The following is a 21,398-nucleotide window of genomic DNA, read 5'->3' on the forward strand; positions in this document are numbered from 1 at the left end:
AGTTTCTAATTAAATCATGGCTGCGCCTGGGCAGCGTTATTGTGAGAGTGTAAGTGGACGTGCTGCTACTCCCCTCATTCCCAACATGTATCAAGTACCTGCATTGAGTAATGCAAGAGTGAGATGACACATCTCAGCAAGTAAAATAATATCAAACTATTCAACCACATAAGAACATTGTTTTACCACCACCTGATTCCACAACCTTCTTATTACCAAGGTGCATCACGTATACAACGTACAACACACCTAGTTACCACACCTCGCAGGTAGAAAACCACAATAGTAACATAGTAATGTCACACTTCATATATTCCTCATGAATGCAAATGTCTGCAAATGCAAGGATGACTTCTGCCTTCATACCTCCAAGGATATGAAGCTGCATCGTACCCCTCCTCGGGCAACGTACGATGCTAAAAAATGTACCGGTACGGTCGGACCATAAGATCACGACATAACTTCAAAATGCAAGATGGATGATGCGATGTGCATGTCATGCCTACAACACTTCATATAACGTGATTCAAAAAGATACTTCAACTTCATCCAAGATGGGAATCAACCACATATATCATAACCAAATTATGATCATCCACAATATTAGACAATTGAGAATTAATACTTCCAAACAAATAAACTTCATCATAGAATTCAATGATTAACATAATTAAAAACTTAAGCATACTCAATGACAGGGAGTAGGATGCAAACCAAACGGTAGCAACCACCACTATATTTACTTGCCTTTACCGGAAGTTCGGGCAAATCCCTAAGTACGATCCGGAAGTCCACCACCTGTTTTTGACATACAACTTAGTGCACCTATTTCACATAATCAGGCTCATAAACGACGCCGCACCTACGCACAAACTCAAACCCCGCTGCGGGTTACATCTCTCCCCACACCCACCAAACTGCAGCGGCGCTGCTTAATAATTTCATAACTTTAAAATTATGACAACAGTGGTAACAAACAAAAACTCCAGAGGCATCTACATAAAATTCCCCACAAGTTTTGTATACAATTTATAATTAAATTCTAACATCTAATTAGCCCAAAACAGTCCACAAGATGAACCCTGTAATCTGTTTTTTTGTCTTTTGGACAGCGACATACCCGGATTCAAACAGCGATATCTTTTAAAATATAATTCCAAATCAAGCGCATAAGTACTCATTAGAAAGATAAGACAAAGCCCTACATGATTATCATACTGGTTAACAGTAATTACCCACGAAAAATTCACAGAAACTGCTAATACTACTATTGTTCACCCACCTGAAAAATCTGTTTTTTTTTGGACAGCAACATAACCGGATTCAAACAATGATATCTCCTAAAATATAACTCCGAATCGAGCGCATAAGTACTCGTTGGAAAGGTATGACAAAGATCTACATGATTCTCATATTGATTATCACTAATTTCCCACGAAAAATCCCCAGAAACTGCTAATACTACTGCTGTTCATCCACCTGAAAATCTGTTTTTTTGGACAGCAACATAACCGGATTCAAACAACGATATCTCCTAAATTATAACTCCGAATCGAGCGCATAAGTACTCGTTGGAAAGGTATGACAAAGCTCTACATGATTCTCCCACTGATCCCCACTAATTTCCCACGAAAAATTCCCAGAAACCCCTAGAACTACTGCTGTTCATCCTCCCACAAAAAATCTGGACAGCACCTATACCGATTCGCATAGGTAAACATGTAAACAATTGGATTGCAGCACAAATACTAAAAAGAATGATCTTAAAATCACCTTGGGTTCCTCCTTTCCTCCTTCCATTCTTCCTTCTTCCTCCCTCCAAACTCCAATGGAAGACTCGCACCCACACGACGGGGTACCAAGCGGGGAGGATGCACCATGGAGAGGGGGGGGGGCGGCTAGGGTTGGGGGGGGGTGCTGCAATCACTTGGGGGGAGAAGGAGAGGGAGAGAGGGGGGGTGGCGGCCACAAAGGGGAATAGGGGGGGGGGCGGCTGCAACCAAAGGGGAATAGGGGAGGGGGCGGCTAGGGTTAAGGGGGGAGAACTAATGGGCTCCCCACCGCCGGATCGAGATCCACGGCCCAAACTCGCTCTCACGTCCGTTCCCGATCCCAGGGCACCAGTCCAACAAGAATTCTACTGTTTTACTAGTGAATGCTTCCTAAAAGTTCCAAACCCCTGTTGCACAGGACCCGAAAGAGAAAAACAAGGAAAAAAAAGAATAATCTTCAATTTCTCTTCCTTTTGGAAATTGGGTATCACACTTCTTCTCCACTGTCGTTGAATATCAACGCCCCCTTTGGATATTTCAGCTTTTGAGCGTAAAACTGGGCCTCTTGCTTTTCTTTTTCAGTCAAATTTTTCCCCGAAGCATGACGTAAAATATAATCGAAGGCTTCGGAAGATGCTTCGGGGGCGGCAGTACCAGTTTCTTCAGCCGAAATTTGTTCTACTGTTTCTGTTTCTTCGGTTTCCAAGGATTTCACCTTGGTGGGCTCTGAAGGCCCAGCTTCAGTTTCATATTGATGTTTTGAAACTTCGGCATCAAGTGCTTCAATATGCACTTCAGAAGATTCAACAATTTTCTTCGGAGTTGTGCTTGAAGACTTTACTGTCTCCAAAACATCCCGCACATTAACCATCCTTTTTCTTTTGGGGGTCACTGCTGGACCCTTTTGGCTTGTTGCTGCCTCAATTTTTGCTGAAGGACTTAGAACTTCCGATGTCTTTGGTTCTTCAGCCCTCGGTTCTTCTATTTTTTCTGTCGCCGGCACTTCGGCCGGCCCTTCAATATTCGGCAGGAAAGTTGGTTCTTTAGCTTCGGTGGCCGAAGAGGTCTCACCGACAAACTCAGGCACTGTGGCCGGTTCAATATAACGCGGTCGGTGTGTGAGAACCTTTACCCTTTTCCTCTTCGGCGTCGGCTCGCTAGGAGCGGCTGAAGCAACTTCCTTCGCAGAAGATGTATTCTTTCTTTTTTGACCCCGCGTTGGATAACGGTAGTCGGGGTAGACAAACCCAATTGCATCAAATACTCGGTTGAGTCTCTTCTTCTTTCGGCCTCCGAAGGCCGCTGATAGTGCAGTATCTTCGGCCTTCGAGTATGATCCAAGTAGTTCATCACTTATGGCCTCAATACTTTTTAGCCATTCATCATCTGACTCGATGAATTTATCTCCATATTGGAATGTGTATTTTAGCCTAACTAATCCACCTTCGTCAGTTTCTCTAACGGTCTCCTTCGGCATTTCCCACTTTTCTACAAGTGGCCATATTCTGAAGGCAATGTGTTCTTGGACCAAATCCCTTGTCCCAATAAAAGAGCAAACCACGCCGAAGGCTCTCTGGCATTCTTCGGCTGCTTCATTCATTTCCACCTTCGGCCTCTGAAGGCCGAAGCGTTGCCAGATAGGGCGCATAATGATATTTTTAATATCTTCCCGTATTTTCAAGTCATTCTTCACATAAAACCATTCCGTCATCCAGTCGCCAGGCCACCTCTTTCGAAAGGTTGGCACGGGACAGCTTGACCTAGACCGGGCGCCGAAGCTGTAGCAGCCAAAATTGTTGTGATACTGCTCTTTACCCCAGGGTTTTGTCTCATACAATAGCTCATGTATGTTGCAGAAACTTTTAGCATTTGGTTCTAAACCTTGGCTCCTCACGGCCCAAATGAAGATGCCCATTCTTATGATTGCTTCGGGAGTAAGTTGATGAAGGTAGATTTCAAATATCTTCAGTACTTCCACGACAAAACTGCTCAAGGGAAACCACAGTCCAGCCTTTAAGAAGCTTCGGAAGATTACGACTTCATTCTCTTCGGGAGTAGTCACAGTCTTCTCCCCATCATCTGCCCTCACAGTAGACATGTCTCGAAAATATCTTCCCCTCATGTTATCAAGATGACTCTGTTTAATGCTCGATTTTCCGAAGACTGTGTGACTTGGTCGCCACGGTCGATCTTCGGAGTCTTCACCCCCACTTTCTACATCATAGCTGTCACTGTCACCAGTGTCTTCAGATAAACCCTCCAAAATCTCCCTAGTGATCTTCTCTGTATTGGTCTTTGATATTGATTGAAGAAACCCGAGATGCATCTCCTCAGAAAGGCTCAGCTTCGATTCAGCAACAGCTTTCTTATCTTCAGACATCTTCGCAAACGCTGAGAAAGTGCTCTCAAATCCGAAGCTTAAAAATTTAAAAAGCCAAGCAAGTGTTGTTGTGCACAGGCTAAAAGTCGAGTGAGCAAGAGCAGATGGCAAGAAAGCGTGCCAAATAAACTCGTGGTAAGCTCTTATTTATACACCTAGTGCGTTGAAAACTGGAGGGTCCCGCTTGTCAATGACTGTTGCTATTCTAGCAAAGGGAAGGTGTTTTTTTGGACCTTCGGCTTAAGGCCTTCGTCCATGTCGCAATATGAATTCGTCATTCCAGCAAATTAATATGCGAGGGGCTACTGTTGGGGGCCTTCGGCTTCCGAAGGTCCTCAAAAACATGATTTGACAATGTTTTCCAAGTGAAATATGTGAACAGGTATCTTTAGAATCAGGTTATGAGTATACAAGAGTACGGTCAGGACGAAGCTTGAGCGAGACGGAAGACGATTATGACGAAGGATAAGATGATCACAAAGCTATGCGCAGAAAAGCTTCGGCATGACAGCAGAAAAGGGGAACCGACTTAAAGATGAAAAGGCAAATTAGACCCCGAAGAATTACTATAGAGTTATTGATAAATGTAAAGGGCATTAATGTAATTCTACACGGGCTGCGTCCCTTGCCTATAAATAGATGAACAGTACTCCCGTACTGTTCACGCTGACTTGGCATTCGCTTTTCGCATCACGCCTGTACCTTTACTTTCCGTCAGTCCGAAGGTACATTTATAATTTGTTATTTTGAACATGATAATGAAAATAAAAATAAATTGATAATAATATTTAAATTATTCTTCGTATTTCGTATATGAATTCTTCTTTATTATCTATCGAGCTTACGAAGGTTTTTTCCTTCATAATCTTCGTCCGGAATTCATTATATCCGAAGGGACATAATGTCTTGAAGGACGAATGACTTTAATATTTAACACTTTTTATGTTGCCTTGTTTTTAACTCTTAGCATTTGAGAACAAGTCCCCAACAGGCTCCTTTCCCCTGATCATCGCAAATCTTCCCATCTCGCCTTCCACCAACTCCATTTTGGTGATCATGGTGGCGTCGTTTCCCTCATGAGATATCTTGAGGGTGTCCCATATTTGCTTGGCGTTGTCCAAGCCACTCACCTTATTATATTCATCCCTGCAAAGTGAAGCTAGCAAGACAGCAGTAGCTTGTGCATTTTTATGAATTTGCTCATTGATGAAAACGGGATTGTCAGTACTATCAAAATGCATTCCGTTTTCAACAATCTCCCAAATACTAGGATGGAGAGAAAATAAGTGACTACATATTTTGTGACTCCAAAAAGAGTAGTCTTCCCCATCAAAGTGTGGAGGTTTCCCAAGTGGAATTGATAGCAAATGAGCATTAGAATTGAATGGAATACGAGAATAATCAAATAAATAGTTTTGATTAACCGGTTTCTTCTTTGACGAGGAGTCATCGTCATCGTCGTGTGGTGAAGAAGACGAGGCATCACTGTCGTAGTAGATGATCTTCTTGATGCGCCTCTTCTTCTTCCCGTCTCTTTTTTTGTGACTCGAGCCTGAGTCGGTTGGCTTGTCGTCTCTAGGCTCGTTGAGGAAGGACTCCTTTTCCTTGTCGTTGACCACCATCCCCTTTCCCTTAGGATCCATCTCTTCGGGCGATTAGTCCATTAAATGAAGAGTACGACTTTGATACCAATTGAGAGCACCTAGAGGGGGTGAATAGATGATCCTGTAAAATTCAAACACTAATAGCCACAAAACTTAGTTATGAGTGTTAGTACGGCTAAATAACTTGAAGCGAGTTCTTGTGAACACAAACAATCATAGAGAGATCAACACAAGACACGCGATTTTTATCCCGTGGTTCGGCCAAGTAACACTTGCCTACTTCCACGTTGTGGCGTCCCAATGGACGAGGGTTGCACTCAACCCCTTTCAAGTGATCCGATGATCAACTTGAATACCATGATTTTTCCTTTAGATGATTATTCCCGTTTGTGAGGAATCTCCACAAGATTGGAGTATGTCGCCCTTACAACAAAGATCACAATGAAAGCACGGAGTAAGATTGGGATGAGCAACACACACAAGACACAAATCGTAGCACACCCACGCACACAAGAGAAGACTTGAGCTCAAATGACAACACAGTGAGTCGTTGACTCGAATAGAGCTCAAATCTCTAACACAACGAAACGAATGCGCGAGAACAGAGTCTGGATGCCTTAGGATGCTTAGTGAATGCTTGAGTTACTCCTCCATGCGCCTAGGAGTCCCTTTTATAGCCCCAAGGCAGCTAGGAGCCATTGAAGATAATCTTGGAAGGCTAATCTTGCCTTCTGTCGTGTGGTGCACCGGACAGTCCGGTGCACCACCGGACAGTCACTGTAGCTGTCCGGTGCGCGATTGCCTTCCAAAACAGGCGCAGTCGACCGTTGCAGCTTCGGGCCCGATGGTGCACCGGACAGTCCGGTGCCCCCTGCCGACCGTTGGTGCGGGCCACGCGTCGCTCACGGATTGCGCGGCCGACCGTTGCGCTAGCGACCATTGGCTCACCGGACAGTCTGGTGAATTATAGTCGTACACCGCTGATCTTTTCCCAAGAGCGGCCTTTTCACCGGAGATCAGCCTAGCGCACCGGACACTGTTCGGTGCACCACCGGACACTGTTCGGTGCACCACCGGACAGTCCGGTGTGCCAGACTGAGCTGAGTTATGGCTACACCGAGCCAAGTCTTTTTGGTTTCTTTTCTTCTTTTCCCACTGTTTCTAGCACTTAGATAACTTCATTAGTATTCAAAAACAAATGTACTAACTCTAGAAACATACCTCATGCCTTGATTTGCACTTTTCAATCTTTGGCACATTAGGACTTAAAGAATATGTGTTGGGCACTTAATCACCAAAACATTATAGAAATGGCCCAAAGGCACATTTCCCTTTCAACCCCAGAATCGCAGTCTCCACCTCGCCCGAGCCCGTCTTGGGTAAGGAAGACAAGCCCAGGGCAAGACTCAACCAAAGTCTGTCGGGGACAACAGCATTCAATGCACATACCTAACCCACGTAAGGCTGCAGATGTATAGGAGTAACAAGACCACAATCTTGTGAAAGATTCACCAACTATGGTTATGCATGCGATTGCTGTTCCTGCACGCCGTTTGCCAACTCCTGACGGGACGTACAATAAGATAGAGCACAGGCAAGCCCTCGGACGCAAACTCCGCCTCGCCCGAAGCAAAACTCACTCCTCGGGACAATCTTCGCCTCGCTCGAGCCCGGTCTCGGCTACCTACTCCCCACGAATCCTGTAGGAGGCCACTCCTTCGACTGTAGCCTGCACGTCTTCGAATCTCAGAACTGGCTCGGTCGCGACCTCGGGTTGATTCTTATTTTGGGTACATGTTAATGCATCAATTTATCTGACTAAGAAGCATTTCATGTAGGTGTTTGTTCCTTGGATGGCCACCCAATCAGATGGTTATCAGGCCTTATGCAGGTGATGGGCTTTCTATGAATTTCGCACCATTTCCAAAAGCAACAAGAGAAACCGTGGTACTGAGTCGTTCCACAACGACGACGACGATGGACATGTGTCTCCGACGCTTGCACCGCCTCCTCCACCTCCACTAGTTTTCCATTTGCTTCATCCATATTAGATATCCGTTCATATGTACATATATGCTTTTCTGCTAGAAATGAAGAACTTAGTGTTTAATATCTCTAATTATGTGTTATAGGGCTTCCAGACACCTCCAACTTCAGTTGCAGCATCTGGGGATGCATCTGGCCAAGATGACACCATGACTTCGTGGGTGAACAACCTTTTCAGTTTTTCACCACCAAAAGTCCAGCCACAGGAAGTGACCACAATTCTAACCAACCAAGTGATAGCTGGTAGGCTTAGTTAGTTATTCTTCTATTGCACTTCGAAACCTTAGTAGTTTGATGTTGACATTTGAATGATTTGAAACTATGTGTGAATGTCGATCACATAAGTTCGACGTGTGAAACTTTGTGACACTTTATGGTTGTGAATGTTCGTTTATCAGAAAAAATGTGTGTTGTGAACGTGGAATGTGTTTGTAAATGTATGTGTTTTTGGATGTATGTGGTTGTGGAATCTGGATATTTGTGGCTGTGAAAATATGTGTTGTGGTAATAAAACAAAAAAAACTCGAAGAATTTGACCTCACATAATTCATTAGTATGTCCGACGGTCTAGCAGTGGCTGTCGGACATAAGTGTATAAAGTCTGACGGTCCACGGACAACCGTCGAACATACTGACAACTTAAGTTCGACGACCCACATGTGGAGTTCTCTGGACGCGTTACGATCGTTACCCGATTTAATCGATCGGCTCTTAGAGGCCATCGAAAATAATTTATGTTCGACGGTGGCTGTCAGAAATACTCTTATATCTGACATTTTAGAACCGATGAACATTTGTTGTCGGACATAAGCTTTAAGGCTTCGAATTTTTTTAGTTTTACTGTTGTGGGAACCTTTGAGAGCAGTACAGTTTTCATCATTAACTTGGTAGTCAGAATCTGCACGTCAGCACGTCATCTCCAGATTACTCCTTTCGATTAGCTTATGCTTCAAAGTTCAAACCTGAGAACAAGTAGTACATCCCCATTAGGTAGTAGATGATTCGTAGTAAAGACATGCTTACAATCATTAAGGAGAAGATTCATCTCATGTTGTAATCGATATATTCTTGCTCCAATCATCGGCCCTTGTACCCGTTCATGAGTACCTTGATCGTGTTTAGCATGGGTCAGTAGTGTCATGATGGATGTTCTCATGAGAGGGAGTAGTCGAATGGAATGTAATTAGATCCAGAAAGACGATCCAAACCTGGATGGGCTGATAAACGCCATGAGTGGAGCTTCTCCTCATGCAAACGCAGGAGGCCACCGTTCGACACCACCATCGCAAGCGAGACAGACCGGAGCCAACTCTGCCGATCCTAAAGATTCATGCATCGTAGGAGGATCTGCATATCCACCGTTACGGTAGGCTTCGCTCTACAGAGAGATTGGAAGCGGCCGACGGGGCGCCGGCTATGTGATCTACCGAGCTCCTGGTGTCGTGCATGGTCACGCGGTAGGATGCGGGGGACGAGGCGAGGGATGGGGACTGCCGGACTGGGGAGTGGGGAGGAGAGGACCGGAGGAGAGTAGGAGACCCGCGGAGCCGCGCACTGCCGCGACGGTACAGGCTGCGAGCGGCTGCGAAGTGGGCTGTGTGTTGGGCTTCGTCTCTGACGGGCTAAGCGAGCTGGATGCCTGATCGATGCCTCGCGGGCGTTCGACGTCCCTCTGCCCGTTTGCGGTAGAATATGTATCGTTCCGTTGCGTTCACTCTGCTCTCCTTTTTCCCTTTCTCCCGTTCACCTTTCTCTATCGCTTTTCTTTCCCCCATCCCCCTTTCTTTCCTCGTGGTGACGACTGGGCTAGTGCTATCGTCCTTCGCCAGGTCTTCGCCGGCGACGAGCACCTACCAGGTATGCCCGACCCTTCCCATCCTGCTCTGCGCAACCGAACATCTCAAACCCTAGCTTAAACTTTTTTTTATTCGGATCTGGCCACGGGTATATACGTACAAGATATCTACTAGCTTCGAGTTCTTGCAAAATTTATCTGGTTTGCATTTGCACACCGCCACACCCATGCCCTCTACTGGGCGAGTTATTAGGTGGATTTGATCGGTGGTTTATTGGACTGGGAGCTGAAGTACTAGCTCTTAGTCTGGTGGATTTCTTGTTGGATAGGGGCATCACTGACCGACTGACCGCAGAGGGCTGGATATATTTTGGTGCAAATAGAACAAGAAGAAGAAAAAATTATGAAGTAGATTTCTTTCCCTTTTATCCACCTATAAAACTAGGTTGGTGTCATTTGATGAGATTAACCCACGCAAATTTGTTGTGGCCTTGTGGTGGCAATGCAATATTACCAAAAAAATGAAGCTTTATTTAATGATGTATATAGAAGCTCTATGGTGCATTAATAGTTCACTTGATCCATAATATAAATATGTTTTATTTGCGTTTTGGGTGGGGTTTGGTGTGGCCTAGCTGTGAATGGAGTTGTTCAACAGTTATGAGCATGTTCATTGCCCCTCCCCCCTTGAAAAGGAGTCTTTCCTTCAGATGATATTTTCTCGTGCTTATCTTCTTGTCAACACTGACATGCTTCTATGTGGACAGGTGACCCTATTCCTTTTCTTCACTCGGTGTATAATCCCCCTTTGCTGCAATCAAGCTTCTCAAACATAATAAGCAAATAGTCTCTTCACGTGATTGCCAAAATTAGTCAAGACGGGTGCTCTTTGCTGCGTGGCCGCTAGGCCACATGGGACGAAGTCTGACCCTGCAAGCAGAGATCGTTCTATGGATCCTACTGAGCCTCGTTGGCGCATAAACTCGAGCTTCTCTCCCCCAACATCAAGGAGATGGGACTGTCGTTATTCATCAGATGGATTGCCCCACAGAGTTCATGATGCTCCTCATGATCACCCACCTTATGTTTCATCATTGTCATCCCATAGCAAAGGAAGCAGAAATGCATTTGGCAGTGATCAGTACCTCAGTCACCATCATTCTGTGTCTGATGGAGCACTTTCTTATTTTGGGAGTCCAGCTGACAGCCTTCAGGCTCCACGCTGGACGCCCTCTCTTCAAAGATTTGATCTTGGTGAATTCTCTACCCCTGCAGGAGGTATGTACCTTTTTATTTCATATGGAAGATCAAGTTAGCTCAGCAGCAAACTATTTTTTTACTATTCTTTTATATGGTTATCTCTTCGTAGAACTGTGACTTGAGCGCTGGACTGAATTTGAGGTTTCTACTGGAAAGGCTAACACAGTGTGCTAACTTTTTTCGACTGGAAAAATGCAATACCTTCCCCATTTAGTCAAATTTCTACAATTTTTTAATATACTTTTAAAGTAAAATTGATTCTTTACAAGCATGCCTCCCCATTTCATTATCAGTGGGGGGATTGTACAGTTGTAATTTGATTCATTATTATCCGCTTGTATAGCTGCTATTTAGTTCAACAGCTTTTTTCTACTGGATTTGCATGGTCACATACTCTTCTTATGATCTTTTCTATTGTAAGTGTTATTCTTTCATGCATTCAGTGTCAGGTTTAGACATGGTTATGGCTCGGTTCAGTTTTGCATCAGGTTGAACAATGTTTATTCCCAAATAAGAGTAGGCTTCTTTATTGAATCCTTTATGCTTTTTGTTATTTACTTCTGAAACAAATTTGGTTTGATTCGAACATGTCTTTGCATTGCATAGTAAATGGGGAACTTGTAATTTGTTTCGTTTAGTCACTTCATTGGTACTTTTTTCACTGTATTCTTCATTGTGTTAAGATGTACTCCCTCCATTGTCCATTCCACAATCCATGTCATTTTAGTTTTGTCCTCAAACTTCTTTAACTTTGACCAAGTTTCTAGATAAATGTATTAACATCTACAGTACTAAATAAATGTACTATCAAGACATTTCATGGTGGATCTAATGAAACTAGTTTGATGATGTAGATATAGGTGCATTTTTCTATAAACTTGGTCAAAATTAGAGAAGTTTGACTTAGGAAAAAACTAAAACAAGCTATATTTTGGAACGGAGGGATTTCCTACTGGGCTTTTATGGTCATGCACTCTTGTGGCTTATAATGTTTCCATGGGTTGGGTGTATTACCTTTTAATACGTTGTATGCACTGTTAACCATAAAGGACTGAGTTGTGTAGATCTGGACATGTTAATTCTGCCCTGTTCTGTTTTGCACAAATTGAGCAATAGACTCCTTAGGCCCTCTTGAATCAAACTGGCATACCTGGAACTGGAATCTTCTTAGGTGTGACAACTAGCAAGTATATTGAAACCAAACTTTTTCTTCTCAATGTTTTCTTTGAATTGAGTCTACTGGGTAATATTATTTTCTTCATTGTAAACATTGGAGTTGGCTTTATAGTATGCAAGTCAAATACTGCTATGCCACATTTTTCCTTCTTCATGATTACCCATGTTTCCCATAATTCTACACAGTCGTAGAAGCAACTGAGGACATTCCTTTGGTTTTTGTAATCCTTTGATATCTTCCTGTTGAATTAACTGTTGCTTTACTCATTGAACCAGGATCAAGGCCAGAAACTTCTGACTATCCTCAGTCAAGTGAGGTAAGCTACTTCTCGTCTTCTATGTGTCATTTCCACATTTCTTTGACAAATGACATAGAGCTAATGCAACTAATAAATAATTTTGCAGTCTGCTATCACAATTCTGACTTTTATGTTCCTCTTCTGCAGAGGCCACTGACTGCCACAAGCAGTTTCAGTTCTGCATCCCCATTTTCAGAATCAAGCCAGTTAGCTTCATCTAGTAAACAACCAGCCCCATATCTACCTCGCAACCATATGGGCAGGCGGTCTTTCATGTCTAAACCAGTCTACCCACTTGTCTTCCGGAATCCTGTCTCAGAATCAGAAGCGTGCAGGATGCTTGAGGTTGGTAATGCCGGGCGAGCGACACCAAGTGATGACAGCCAAGCTTCTCCTCTGTGGCGTCGCAGCTTGGCGAGCCCAGATCTCAAGTTCCACAATGCACCGAATGAACTTGGGAAGATGGAAACCTCACCCGAACCGAACACAAGCTCAAGAAGGGAAGGGTTCAGATGGAGCAACGCCAGCAGTTATGACTTTGGATACGATGGAGATGCCATTGACATTTCAGATCATATCAGCATCGAGTCCCAGAGATCTCCCACGAGCTCAGCGAGGTTCCTGAAGTGTGGGCTGTGCGAGAGATTCCTGCACCAGAAATCACCCTGGACCTCGAACAGGATTGTTCGAAACGCCGACATGCCAGTGGCAGCAGTTCTGCCTTGCCGACATGTCTTCCACGCGGATTGCTTGGAGGAAAGCACTGCCAAGACAGAAGTCCATGAACCACCTTGCCCCCTGTGCGCGCGAGCCACTGACGATGAAGGGCACGTGTCGTTCTCAGAACCTCTGCATGTTGCCCTCCGATCTGCTCGCAGGAACCTTTTGTTGGGCACTGGTGCTGGTGGGAACAGCGGCATTTCTGACCCTCCTCGCACTGATCGTGGCTTGAAGAGGAACAACTCTGCAGTCATGCCTAGGCGCAGCGGCGGCGCATTGTTCCGCAATCGCTTCAAGAAACAGTTCCCCTTCAAAGCGAGGATCGGGAAGGAGCTCTTTGGCGGTAGGGTTCTCAACAAGGTTGGATTGTCTTTGTCTTCAGGTCAGCATGATGATCATCGACAGCAAGCGCCAAAGCATGACCGGCCCATGAAGTAGCTAGATCTTAGTGGCACAGAGTATAATATGTTGTGTGCCCTCCTGATATTTTATCTATGGCATCTGTTATCGAAACTTGGCATCCATGCGCAGCAGTCGTCCAAGATGGGGGCCCTGTATGGATTATGGAAGGCTGCTTGCATTGCGTGTAACAGTAGCACCTTGCCATTGCATGTATTTTGCATGTAGCACAGTAAGAATCTATGCCCTGTGATTGATATGTTCTGAATGTTCCGCTTGATCTGTTCACATTGGCTGCTTGCATTGCGTGTTGACTTGAGCAATTGGAGGAATAGAATTGATGACCATTCCCATATGGCCCTATTTTATCCTACTGCTCGTTGCTCACATAGTCACATGTGCAGCGTGATCGCATGCATGCTGCTGGGCCATCCACGCCGTGAAGTTTTGCTTTTATTACATGCTGCATGTTGGGGGCCTTCGGCTTCCGAAGGTCCTCAAAAACAGGATTTAACAGTATTTCTGGAGTATAATGTGAGAACAGGTATCTTCGGATTCAAGTCGGCATCACAGTAGACCAGAACAATACGAAGGTTTATACAGCGCCGAAGGTGTGAGCAGGAAAGCTTCGGCGTGGCAACAAAAAGTGAAACCGACTTAAAGATGAAAAGGCTATTTAGACCTCGATAGACTACTATAGAATTATTATCAAGTGTAAAGGGCATGAATGTAATTTTGTATGGGTTGTGCCTCGTACCTATAAATAGGTGAACAGTACCCCCGTACTGTTCACGCTGGTTTTGCCATTCACTTTTGCGCCACGCTTGTACTTTCATCTCCTTCAAGTTGAAGGTACATTTGTAATTCGATGTTATTTCTGTTTATATATGATAATAATATGTAATTATCTATGTTATCCTTTATATTCCTTACAATTCATTCTTCGTCATTATATAATGTATTTAAGAAGGTATGCCCTTCATAACCTTCGTCCGAAAACCATTATATCCTAAGGGGAATAATGCTTCGTAGGACGAAGGACTTAACCGATTAACATTTTCTATGTTGCCTTGTTCTTGAAGCATTTGAGAACAAGTCCCCAACATTGGCGCCCACCTCCGGTGAACTCACTTCCACTCTTTGAGTTTTTTGAACATCTTTGGCGATCATAAACCTTCGTTATGGCGCCGAAGAAAGCTTCAGCGACTGGGGCTGCAGCTCTGCAACCGCTGGACCACAATCAGGAGACAGTCTCCCTTCGGGAGGCCCGAAGCCAGAAAAGGAAAGCTGTCAGCCCGACACCACCAGAGGACGAGATAGATCAAGAAATCAGAGATATGGAGATGCTTCATCAACAAGTGCAGAGGAAGAAAGAAAAGTTGGCCAGGCTAGCTGAACTGCAGAGGCAGATAGACGAAGCCTCTGAAGAAGTTCGTCATCTTGCCCAGGATGAGCAACACCGAAGGCCTCAGCACCAAGACCTTCATCAGGAGGGTTTTCCCAACGAAGATGACTGGTATGACAATTTCCATCATGAGAATTTTGTTTTTGATGATACCTCTCCTCTGTCCGCTGAGCTGCAGGCTACACTTTGGCCTCCGTCCTACAAGCCGCCTCAGCTTCCCGTATTCGATGGCCACTCAGACCCGAAGCAGTTTTTGATGAGCTACGAAGCAACAGTATCTTCGTATGGTGGCAATGCTGCAGTCATGGCCAAATCTTTTGTTATGGCTGTCAGGAGTGTTGCTCAAACCTGGTATTCCTCCCTTCGACCAGGAACGATCACTTCATGGCAGAAGCTGAAGGACTTGTTGTTAACTAGCTTCCAAGGGTTTCAGACGAAGCCGGTTACTGCTCAAGCTCTGTTCCAGTGCACCCAAGATCACGAAGAATACCTTCAGGCGTATGTCCGGAGGTTCTTGCGTTTAAGGGCACAGGCACCAACGGTACCCAATGAAATTGTCATTGAGGCCATGATCAAGGGGCTTCGGCCAAGACCGTCAGCTCATTACTTCGCTAGGAAGCCTCCTCAAACTTTGGAGAAGCTGCTCCAGAAGATGGACGAGTACATTCGGGCCGATAATGATTTTCGCCAAAGAAGGGAGGAGGCTTTCAGGTTTTCTGAAATGACCAGGGGCTTCGGAGGAAGGTTCTATCCGAGGCACGTTAGATCAATTCATAACTCTACCCAAAATGATGATCGAGGGAGCCAACAGCAAAGGCCACAGTGTTCCTCACAGGCTTCGGGGCAACAGCAAGGCTCCTTCCGACCACCAGCTCCAAGAGGCAGAGGCGTCAGGGGCTTCGGCGGAAGATTTGGAGATCAACCAAGAAGAATCTTTTGCTTGTTTTGCGGTGAGAACAAAGGCCATACCACCAGGATGTGCCATGTTACCATCCAAAAGCAAAAGGAAATAGCCGAAGCCGCAGCACAACAAGCTCAGCCGAAGCAGGTCATGCATGCAGCTTCGTATCATTCTCCCTACATCCCAGAATATGTGGGCAACCACCCTGCAGTTTCTGTTGCTTCGGCGAGTCAACCTCAAGCTTCCTGGCAACAGCCTCCGTCTCCACCTCCGCTGCAACAAGGCCAGCAGCCAGAAGGGAGCCAGTATGCTCCACACCAAAGGGACTTCAGAGAGCAGTCCGAAGCTCGTACAGTCAACAGCACTGTGCCAGAGTCAAAGCACATCTATTGACAAATATTCTACCTTAATAGCAATCTTTTTTATTCAGTTTTATTTTCTGTAATAAAGGACATTGTTTAGGTTTCATGTAAATAGTTTCGTTGATTCCCACAAGGAAAATATATTTTCTTCACAGGCTTAAATCGTTGAAGTTTAAAGACTTGTGATAACAAAGAGGACCTTCGAACTATCGAAAATTCTTCGAAGCAACAAAAAGTCTTTCTAAGGAACGCAGAGTAAGTTTGCTGAAGTCATAAAAAAGTCGTTCCAAAGGGAGCGCAGTGTAAGTTTTCTGCTCCAAAGTCGTTCCAAAGGGAATGCAGAGCATACAGCGAAAAGTCAACGCTGATACCGCCTAAGTAAAAGGCGAAGCGCGAAAAGTCAACGCGAATACCGCTGAAAGTAAAAGGCGAAGAAGCTCCTAAGGGAGGCTTACAGCGAAAAATAAACGCTGATTCCGCTGAAGTAAAAGGCGAAGAAGCTCCTAAGGGAGGCTTATAGTAAAAAGACAATGTTGATTCAAAAAATTATGTGTTTTGTCGCAGGAATGTGTGTATCTCCGGAATAAACACCATCTTACACAGCATAACATCATCGCATCATTTCGCATAGCATAAGCATCATACATCATGTTGCATATGGCACAAGAAGGGGACATGACATCGATCTTCGGAAGAATGTTTTGAAAGGGGAAAATCATGCTAAGTAGCTTCGGAGAACATTTTCACGAAGCTTGGATATTATTCATCAGAGCACCACGAATATTATGGTGACAGTTGGAAATTATTCTTCACGAAGCATGAAAAGAAGGGAAGGTGTTTTTTTCGTCAAAGACTCAAAAACGGTACGTATGAAAAATTTCATGCATCGTAAAGAATTAAATAAGAAAAGCAGGTATATTACATTCAGGGCTACAAGATGTCACACATATTACATTTCAGAAGTTTAATTTACAATAATATTTAATCTTCTCTCAGAACAACTTCTGCAGCCTCATTCAGGAGCCGATTGACGACTTCGTCCATAATGGCTTCAGCCATCTTTTTAATTTCGTCGTCTCCTTTCGGCTGAGGGCCCGGAGACGCTTCAGCAGGATCTGAAGTAGGACAGGATACGACTACATTGCTATTACAAATGGCAAACGAAGCTTAAAACCAAAATTTACAACACAATAAAAACTATTAGTTAATACCTAATTGCCCTTCGGTTTCTGGGCTCTTCTCAGCAGTCTCAGCTACTTCTCTAGCGTCGTGGATGCCCTTTTCACTTTTTCGAATAATTTCTCGGACCATTTCTCGGCCACCATTATCCCAGATATCGGTGAAAAATTTTCCACCAACCATGCTAGCTTCGGCCGAAGGATCCCTTGCATCTTCGAAGGACAAAGCATCTTCGGATTGCGCTAGCATCTTTACGTGTTCACAGCCCTTTTTCTCTAAAATGGTGGCAATCCCTCTGGCACCCAAGAAAGCACATATATCTCCACGACTATTTAAAATTTCCTCGAAGGCCTCAGCTTCGTGGTCGATCCATTCGATGGGACCTTCGGGATTGCCTCTTGTGAAGTTCTCTTCGCTTGAGAATGCGTCGACGTTGGCGAAGCTAGCTTTTAACTTTTTAACACACTCTATAGATTTGTTATAGCATCTCTTCTTGGACGAACGAAGCTCTTCAACAGTTACTTCTAAGTGATCTGCCCACTGGTCGCTGAGTTCTCGCCTTGTTTCTTCAAGTATGCGTTCTTCCTTGGCTCTGGCCAGTTGTTTCCGAAGATCTTCAATTTCGCGCTTCTGAGCTTCAGTTTGACCTTTAAAAGCAGCTTCGTCTTCCTTTATTTTATTTATCAATGAGTGTAAAATTTTATCTTTTTCAAGGCCTTCGTTCCTCAGTTCAATTACTTCGGAACGAAGGTTGCTCAGGGCTATAGCACACCCTTCGTCTTCAGCATCCTTCTGAGCCCTGAGGGCATTGCTAAGTATCAGGCCCTGTAAAAAGAAATATGTGTGTGTCAATAGATTTAAACAAACGAAAAATTTTGGTCTCAACAAAAAATACAAGGATCCCATTTGTCGCACCTTTAAGCTATTATAGGCCAGGCTGTCGGCCAGATCGTTCTTCGACAGCACTGAGAGCCCGTCTTCTAAAGTTGGGAATCCGAAGCTCTTGCTCATCTCCCGACAGACAGAAATCTCCTTGCTGTCAGGGAGACAATACAAAAAGTCTTCTTCTCCACTACCATTGAATATTAACGCCCCCTTTGGATACTTCAGTTTTTGGGCGTAGCGCTGGGCCTCTTGCTCTTCTTTTTCTGATAGTTTTTTCCCCGAAGCATGACGAACAATATAATCACAAACTTTGGAGGATGCTTCGGGGGCAATGACACCGGTTTCTTCAACAAAAGTTGGCTTTGTTATTTTTTCTTCCTCAGTTTCCAAGGATTTTATCTTCGCGGGCTCTGAGGACCCAGCTTCGGCTTCAGTTTCTTGCTCTGGAGCTTTAGTATCAGAAATTTCAGTTGTTGATTCAGGAATGGCAGCAGCCTTCTTCGGAGGTGTGCTTGAAGATTTGATTGTTTCCAGTACATCTAGCACATTAGCCATTCTCTTTCTTTTCGGAGTCACTGCTGGCAATTTTTGGTTTTTTACTGTCTCAACATTTGCTGCAGGACTCACAACTTCAGATGTTTTTTCTTCAGTTGGTTTTTTCGCTTTTTCCATTTTTTCTGTGGATGGCGCTTCGGCCATTTCTTCGGTTTCTGGTAGCAAAATCTTCGGTTCTTCCAATTCTATCCTCTTTGGCGCTTCGGCCATTTCTGCAACTTCTGGCAGCAAGGTTGGTTTGGTTGGCTTTTTAGCCTCGGTGGCCGAAGAAGTTTCTCCGGTAAACTCAGGCACCGAAGCTGGTTCAATATAGCGCGGCCGATGTGTCAGGACCTTTATCTTCTTTCTTTTCGGTTCTGGCTCGCTAGGAGCAGTTGCAGCTTCTTCTTTTGCAAAGATTGTGTTTTTTCTCTTCTGCCTTCGAATGGGATAGCAATAGTCAGGGTAGACAAACCCGATTGCATCAAATACCCGATTCAGGCTCTTCTTTTTTCGGCCTCCGAAGGCTGCTGACATTGCAGTATCTTCGGCCTTCGAATAAGCCCCGAGCAGTTCATCACTTAAATTTTCAATACTTTTTAACCAGTCATCATCTGGCTCAACGAATTTATCTCCGAACCTAAAAGTGTACTTCAGCCTGATAAGTCCACCTTCGTCGGCCTCCTTTATGGTTTCCTGCGGCATTTCCCATTTCTCCGCAAGCGGCCATACCCTGAAGGCAATGTGCTCTTGTACTAAATCTCTAGTTCCAATAAAAGAACAAATAACGCCGAAGGCTCTCTGGCATTCTTCGGCAGCTTCATTCATTTCAACCTTTGGCCTCCGAAGGCCGAAGCTTTGCCAAATAGGGCGCATAATTACACCTTTGATATCTTCTCGTACTGACAGGTCATTCTTCACATAAAACCATTCTGTCATCCAGTCTCCGGGCCATCTCTTCCGAAAGGTTGTGTCGGGGACCATAATTAGGGGTACCCTCAAGACGCCTAATTCTCAGCTGGTAACCCCCATCAGCATAAAGCTGCAAAGGCCTGATGGGCACGATTAAGTCAGGGATCAGTCCACACGAGTGACTCGATCGCGCTTCACCCGAGCCTAGCCTCGGCCGAAGGCAGCCGACCTCGAGAGACTTCCGTCTCGCCCGAGGCCCCCTTTTTATGGCGGACACATCACCGGCTCGCCCAAGGCCTTGGCTTCGCTCAGAAGCAACCTTGACTAAATCACCACACCGACTGACCAAATTGCAGGGGCATTTAACGCAAAGGTGGCCTGACACCTCTATCCTGACACGCGCCCCCGGCAGAGCCGAGGTGACCGCCGTCACTCCACCGCTCCACTGGCCAGTCTGACAGAAGGACAGCGCCGCCTGCGCCACTCCGACTGCAGTGCCACTCGACAGAGTGAGTCTGACAGGTAATTAGGCCTTGCCAAAGGCGCCACGGCGAACTCCGCTCCGCCCGACCCCAGGGCTCGGACTCGGGCTAAGACCCGGAAGACGGCGAACTCCGCTCCGCCCGACCCCAGGGCTCGGACTCGGGCTAAGACCCGGAAGACGGCGAACTCCGCTCCGCCCGACCCCAGGGCTCGGACTCGGGCTAAGACCCGGAAGACGGCGAACTCCGCTCCGCCCGACCCCAGGGCTCGGACTCGGGCTAAGACCCGGAAGACGGCGAACTCCGCTCCGCCCGACCCCAGGGCTCGGACTCGGGCTAAGACCCGGAAGACGGCGAACTCCGCTCCGCCCGACCCCAGGGCTCGGACTCGGGCTAAGACCCGGAAGACGACGAAACTCCGCCTCGCCCGACCCCAGGGCTCGGACTCCGCCCTGGCCTCGGCCGGACGACTTCCGCCTCGCCCGACCCCCTGGCTCGGGCTCGGCCACGGCAACTGAAGGCAAGACTCAACCTCGGCTTCGGAGGAAACCCCACGTCGCCCTGCCTAGAGCACAGACCGCCACGTCAACAGGAAACGTCATCATCATCCTACCCCGAATCGACTCGGGTCACGGAGAACAAGACCGGCGTCTCGTCCGGCCAGCTCCGCCAGAGGGGCAATGATGGCGCTCCACGAGCTCTATGACGACGGCGGCCCCCAGCTCTCTTACGGCAGCAGGACAACGTCAGCAGGGACTCGACCGCTTCAACAGCTGTCCCTCCATCAGGCTCCGTCGCACCTCCGATAGCCACGACATCACGACAGCAGGATGCCCAGATCTCTCCGGTTGCCACATCGGCATGTACCTAGGGCACTAGCTCTCCCTCCGCTAGACACGTAGCACTCTGCTACATCCCCATTGTACACCTGGATCCTCTCCTTACAACTATAAAAGGAAGGACCAGGGCCTTCTCAGAGAAGGTTGGCCGCGCGGGACCGAGGACGGGACAGGCGCTCTCTTGGGGCCGCTCGCTTCCCTCACCCGCGTGGACGCTTGTAACCCCCCTACTGCAAGCGCACCTGACCTGGGCGCGGGACGAACACGAAGGCCGCGGGACTTCCACCTCTCTCACGCTCGGCTCCGGCCGCCTCGCCTCTCCCCCCTCCGCGCTCGCCCACGCGCTCGACCCATCTGGGCTGGGGCACGCAGCACACTCACTCGTCGGCTTAGGGACCCCCCTGTCTCGAAACGCCGACAGTTGGCGCGCCAGGTAGGGGCCTGCTGC

General features: G+C 46.2%; 1 protein-coding gene and 1 long non-coding RNA gene across 3 annotated transcripts; one reads left to right on the plus strand and one right to left on the minus strand.

Moving 5' to 3' along the window:
- Window positions 1-8,715: 8,715 nt before the first annotated feature.
- Window positions 8,716-9,465, minus strand: LOC109942206 (uncharacterized). Its single transcript, XR_002264828.3, has 2 exons — window positions 9,011-9,465; window positions 8,716-8,909 (listed from the first exon to the last, which is right to left on the minus strand). It is a non-coding gene; the product is annotated as an uncharacterized lncRNA (long non-coding RNA).
- On the plus strand, window positions 9,427-13,806 carry LOC100275703 (putative RING zinc finger domain superfamily protein). 2 transcript variants are annotated; one of them, XM_008660131.3, is made up of 5 exons: window positions 9,427-9,659; window positions 10,365-10,875; window positions 12,310-12,350; window positions 12,480-12,552; window positions 12,652-13,806. In XM_008660131.3, the coding sequence occupies exons 2-5, from the start codon at window positions 10,548-10,550 to the stop codon at window positions 13,488-13,490; spliced, it is 1,281 nt and encodes a 426-aa protein (XP_008658353.1). In that variant the 5' UTR covers window positions 9,427-9,659; window positions 10,365-10,547; the 3' UTR covers window positions 13,491-13,806. The 2 variants fall into 2 exon arrangements, with proteins under 2 accessions (XP_008658353.1, NP_001143200.1); NM_001149728.1 differs by having other exon boundaries at window positions 9,526-9,659; window positions 12,480-13,710.
- Window positions 13,807-21,398: the final 7,592 nt, after the last annotated feature.

The sequence above is a fragment of the Zea mays genome, chromosome 9 (genome assembly GCF_902167145.1).
Source record: "Zea mays cultivar B73 chromosome 9, Zm-B73-REFERENCE-NAM-5.0, whole genome shotgun sequence".
Classification (NCBI taxonomy): Eukaryota; Viridiplantae; Streptophyta; class Magnoliopsida; order Poales; family Poaceae; genus Zea; species Zea mays.

Bases quoted from the DNA above. Each gene is read 5' to 3' on its own strand.
- LOC100275703 (NM_001149728.1), top strand. From the start codon at position 10,548: ATGGATCCTACTGAGCCTCGTTGGCGCATAAACTCGAGCTTCTCTCCC. The intron at 10,876-12,309 runs GTATGTACCTTT...TCATTGAACCAG, and splicing joins ATTCTCTACCCCTGCAGGAG to GATCAAGGCCAGAAACTTCT. The intron at 12,351-12,479 runs GTAAGCTACTTC...CCTCTTCTGCAG, and splicing joins ACTATCCTCAGTCAAGTGAG to AGGCCACTGACTGCCACAAG.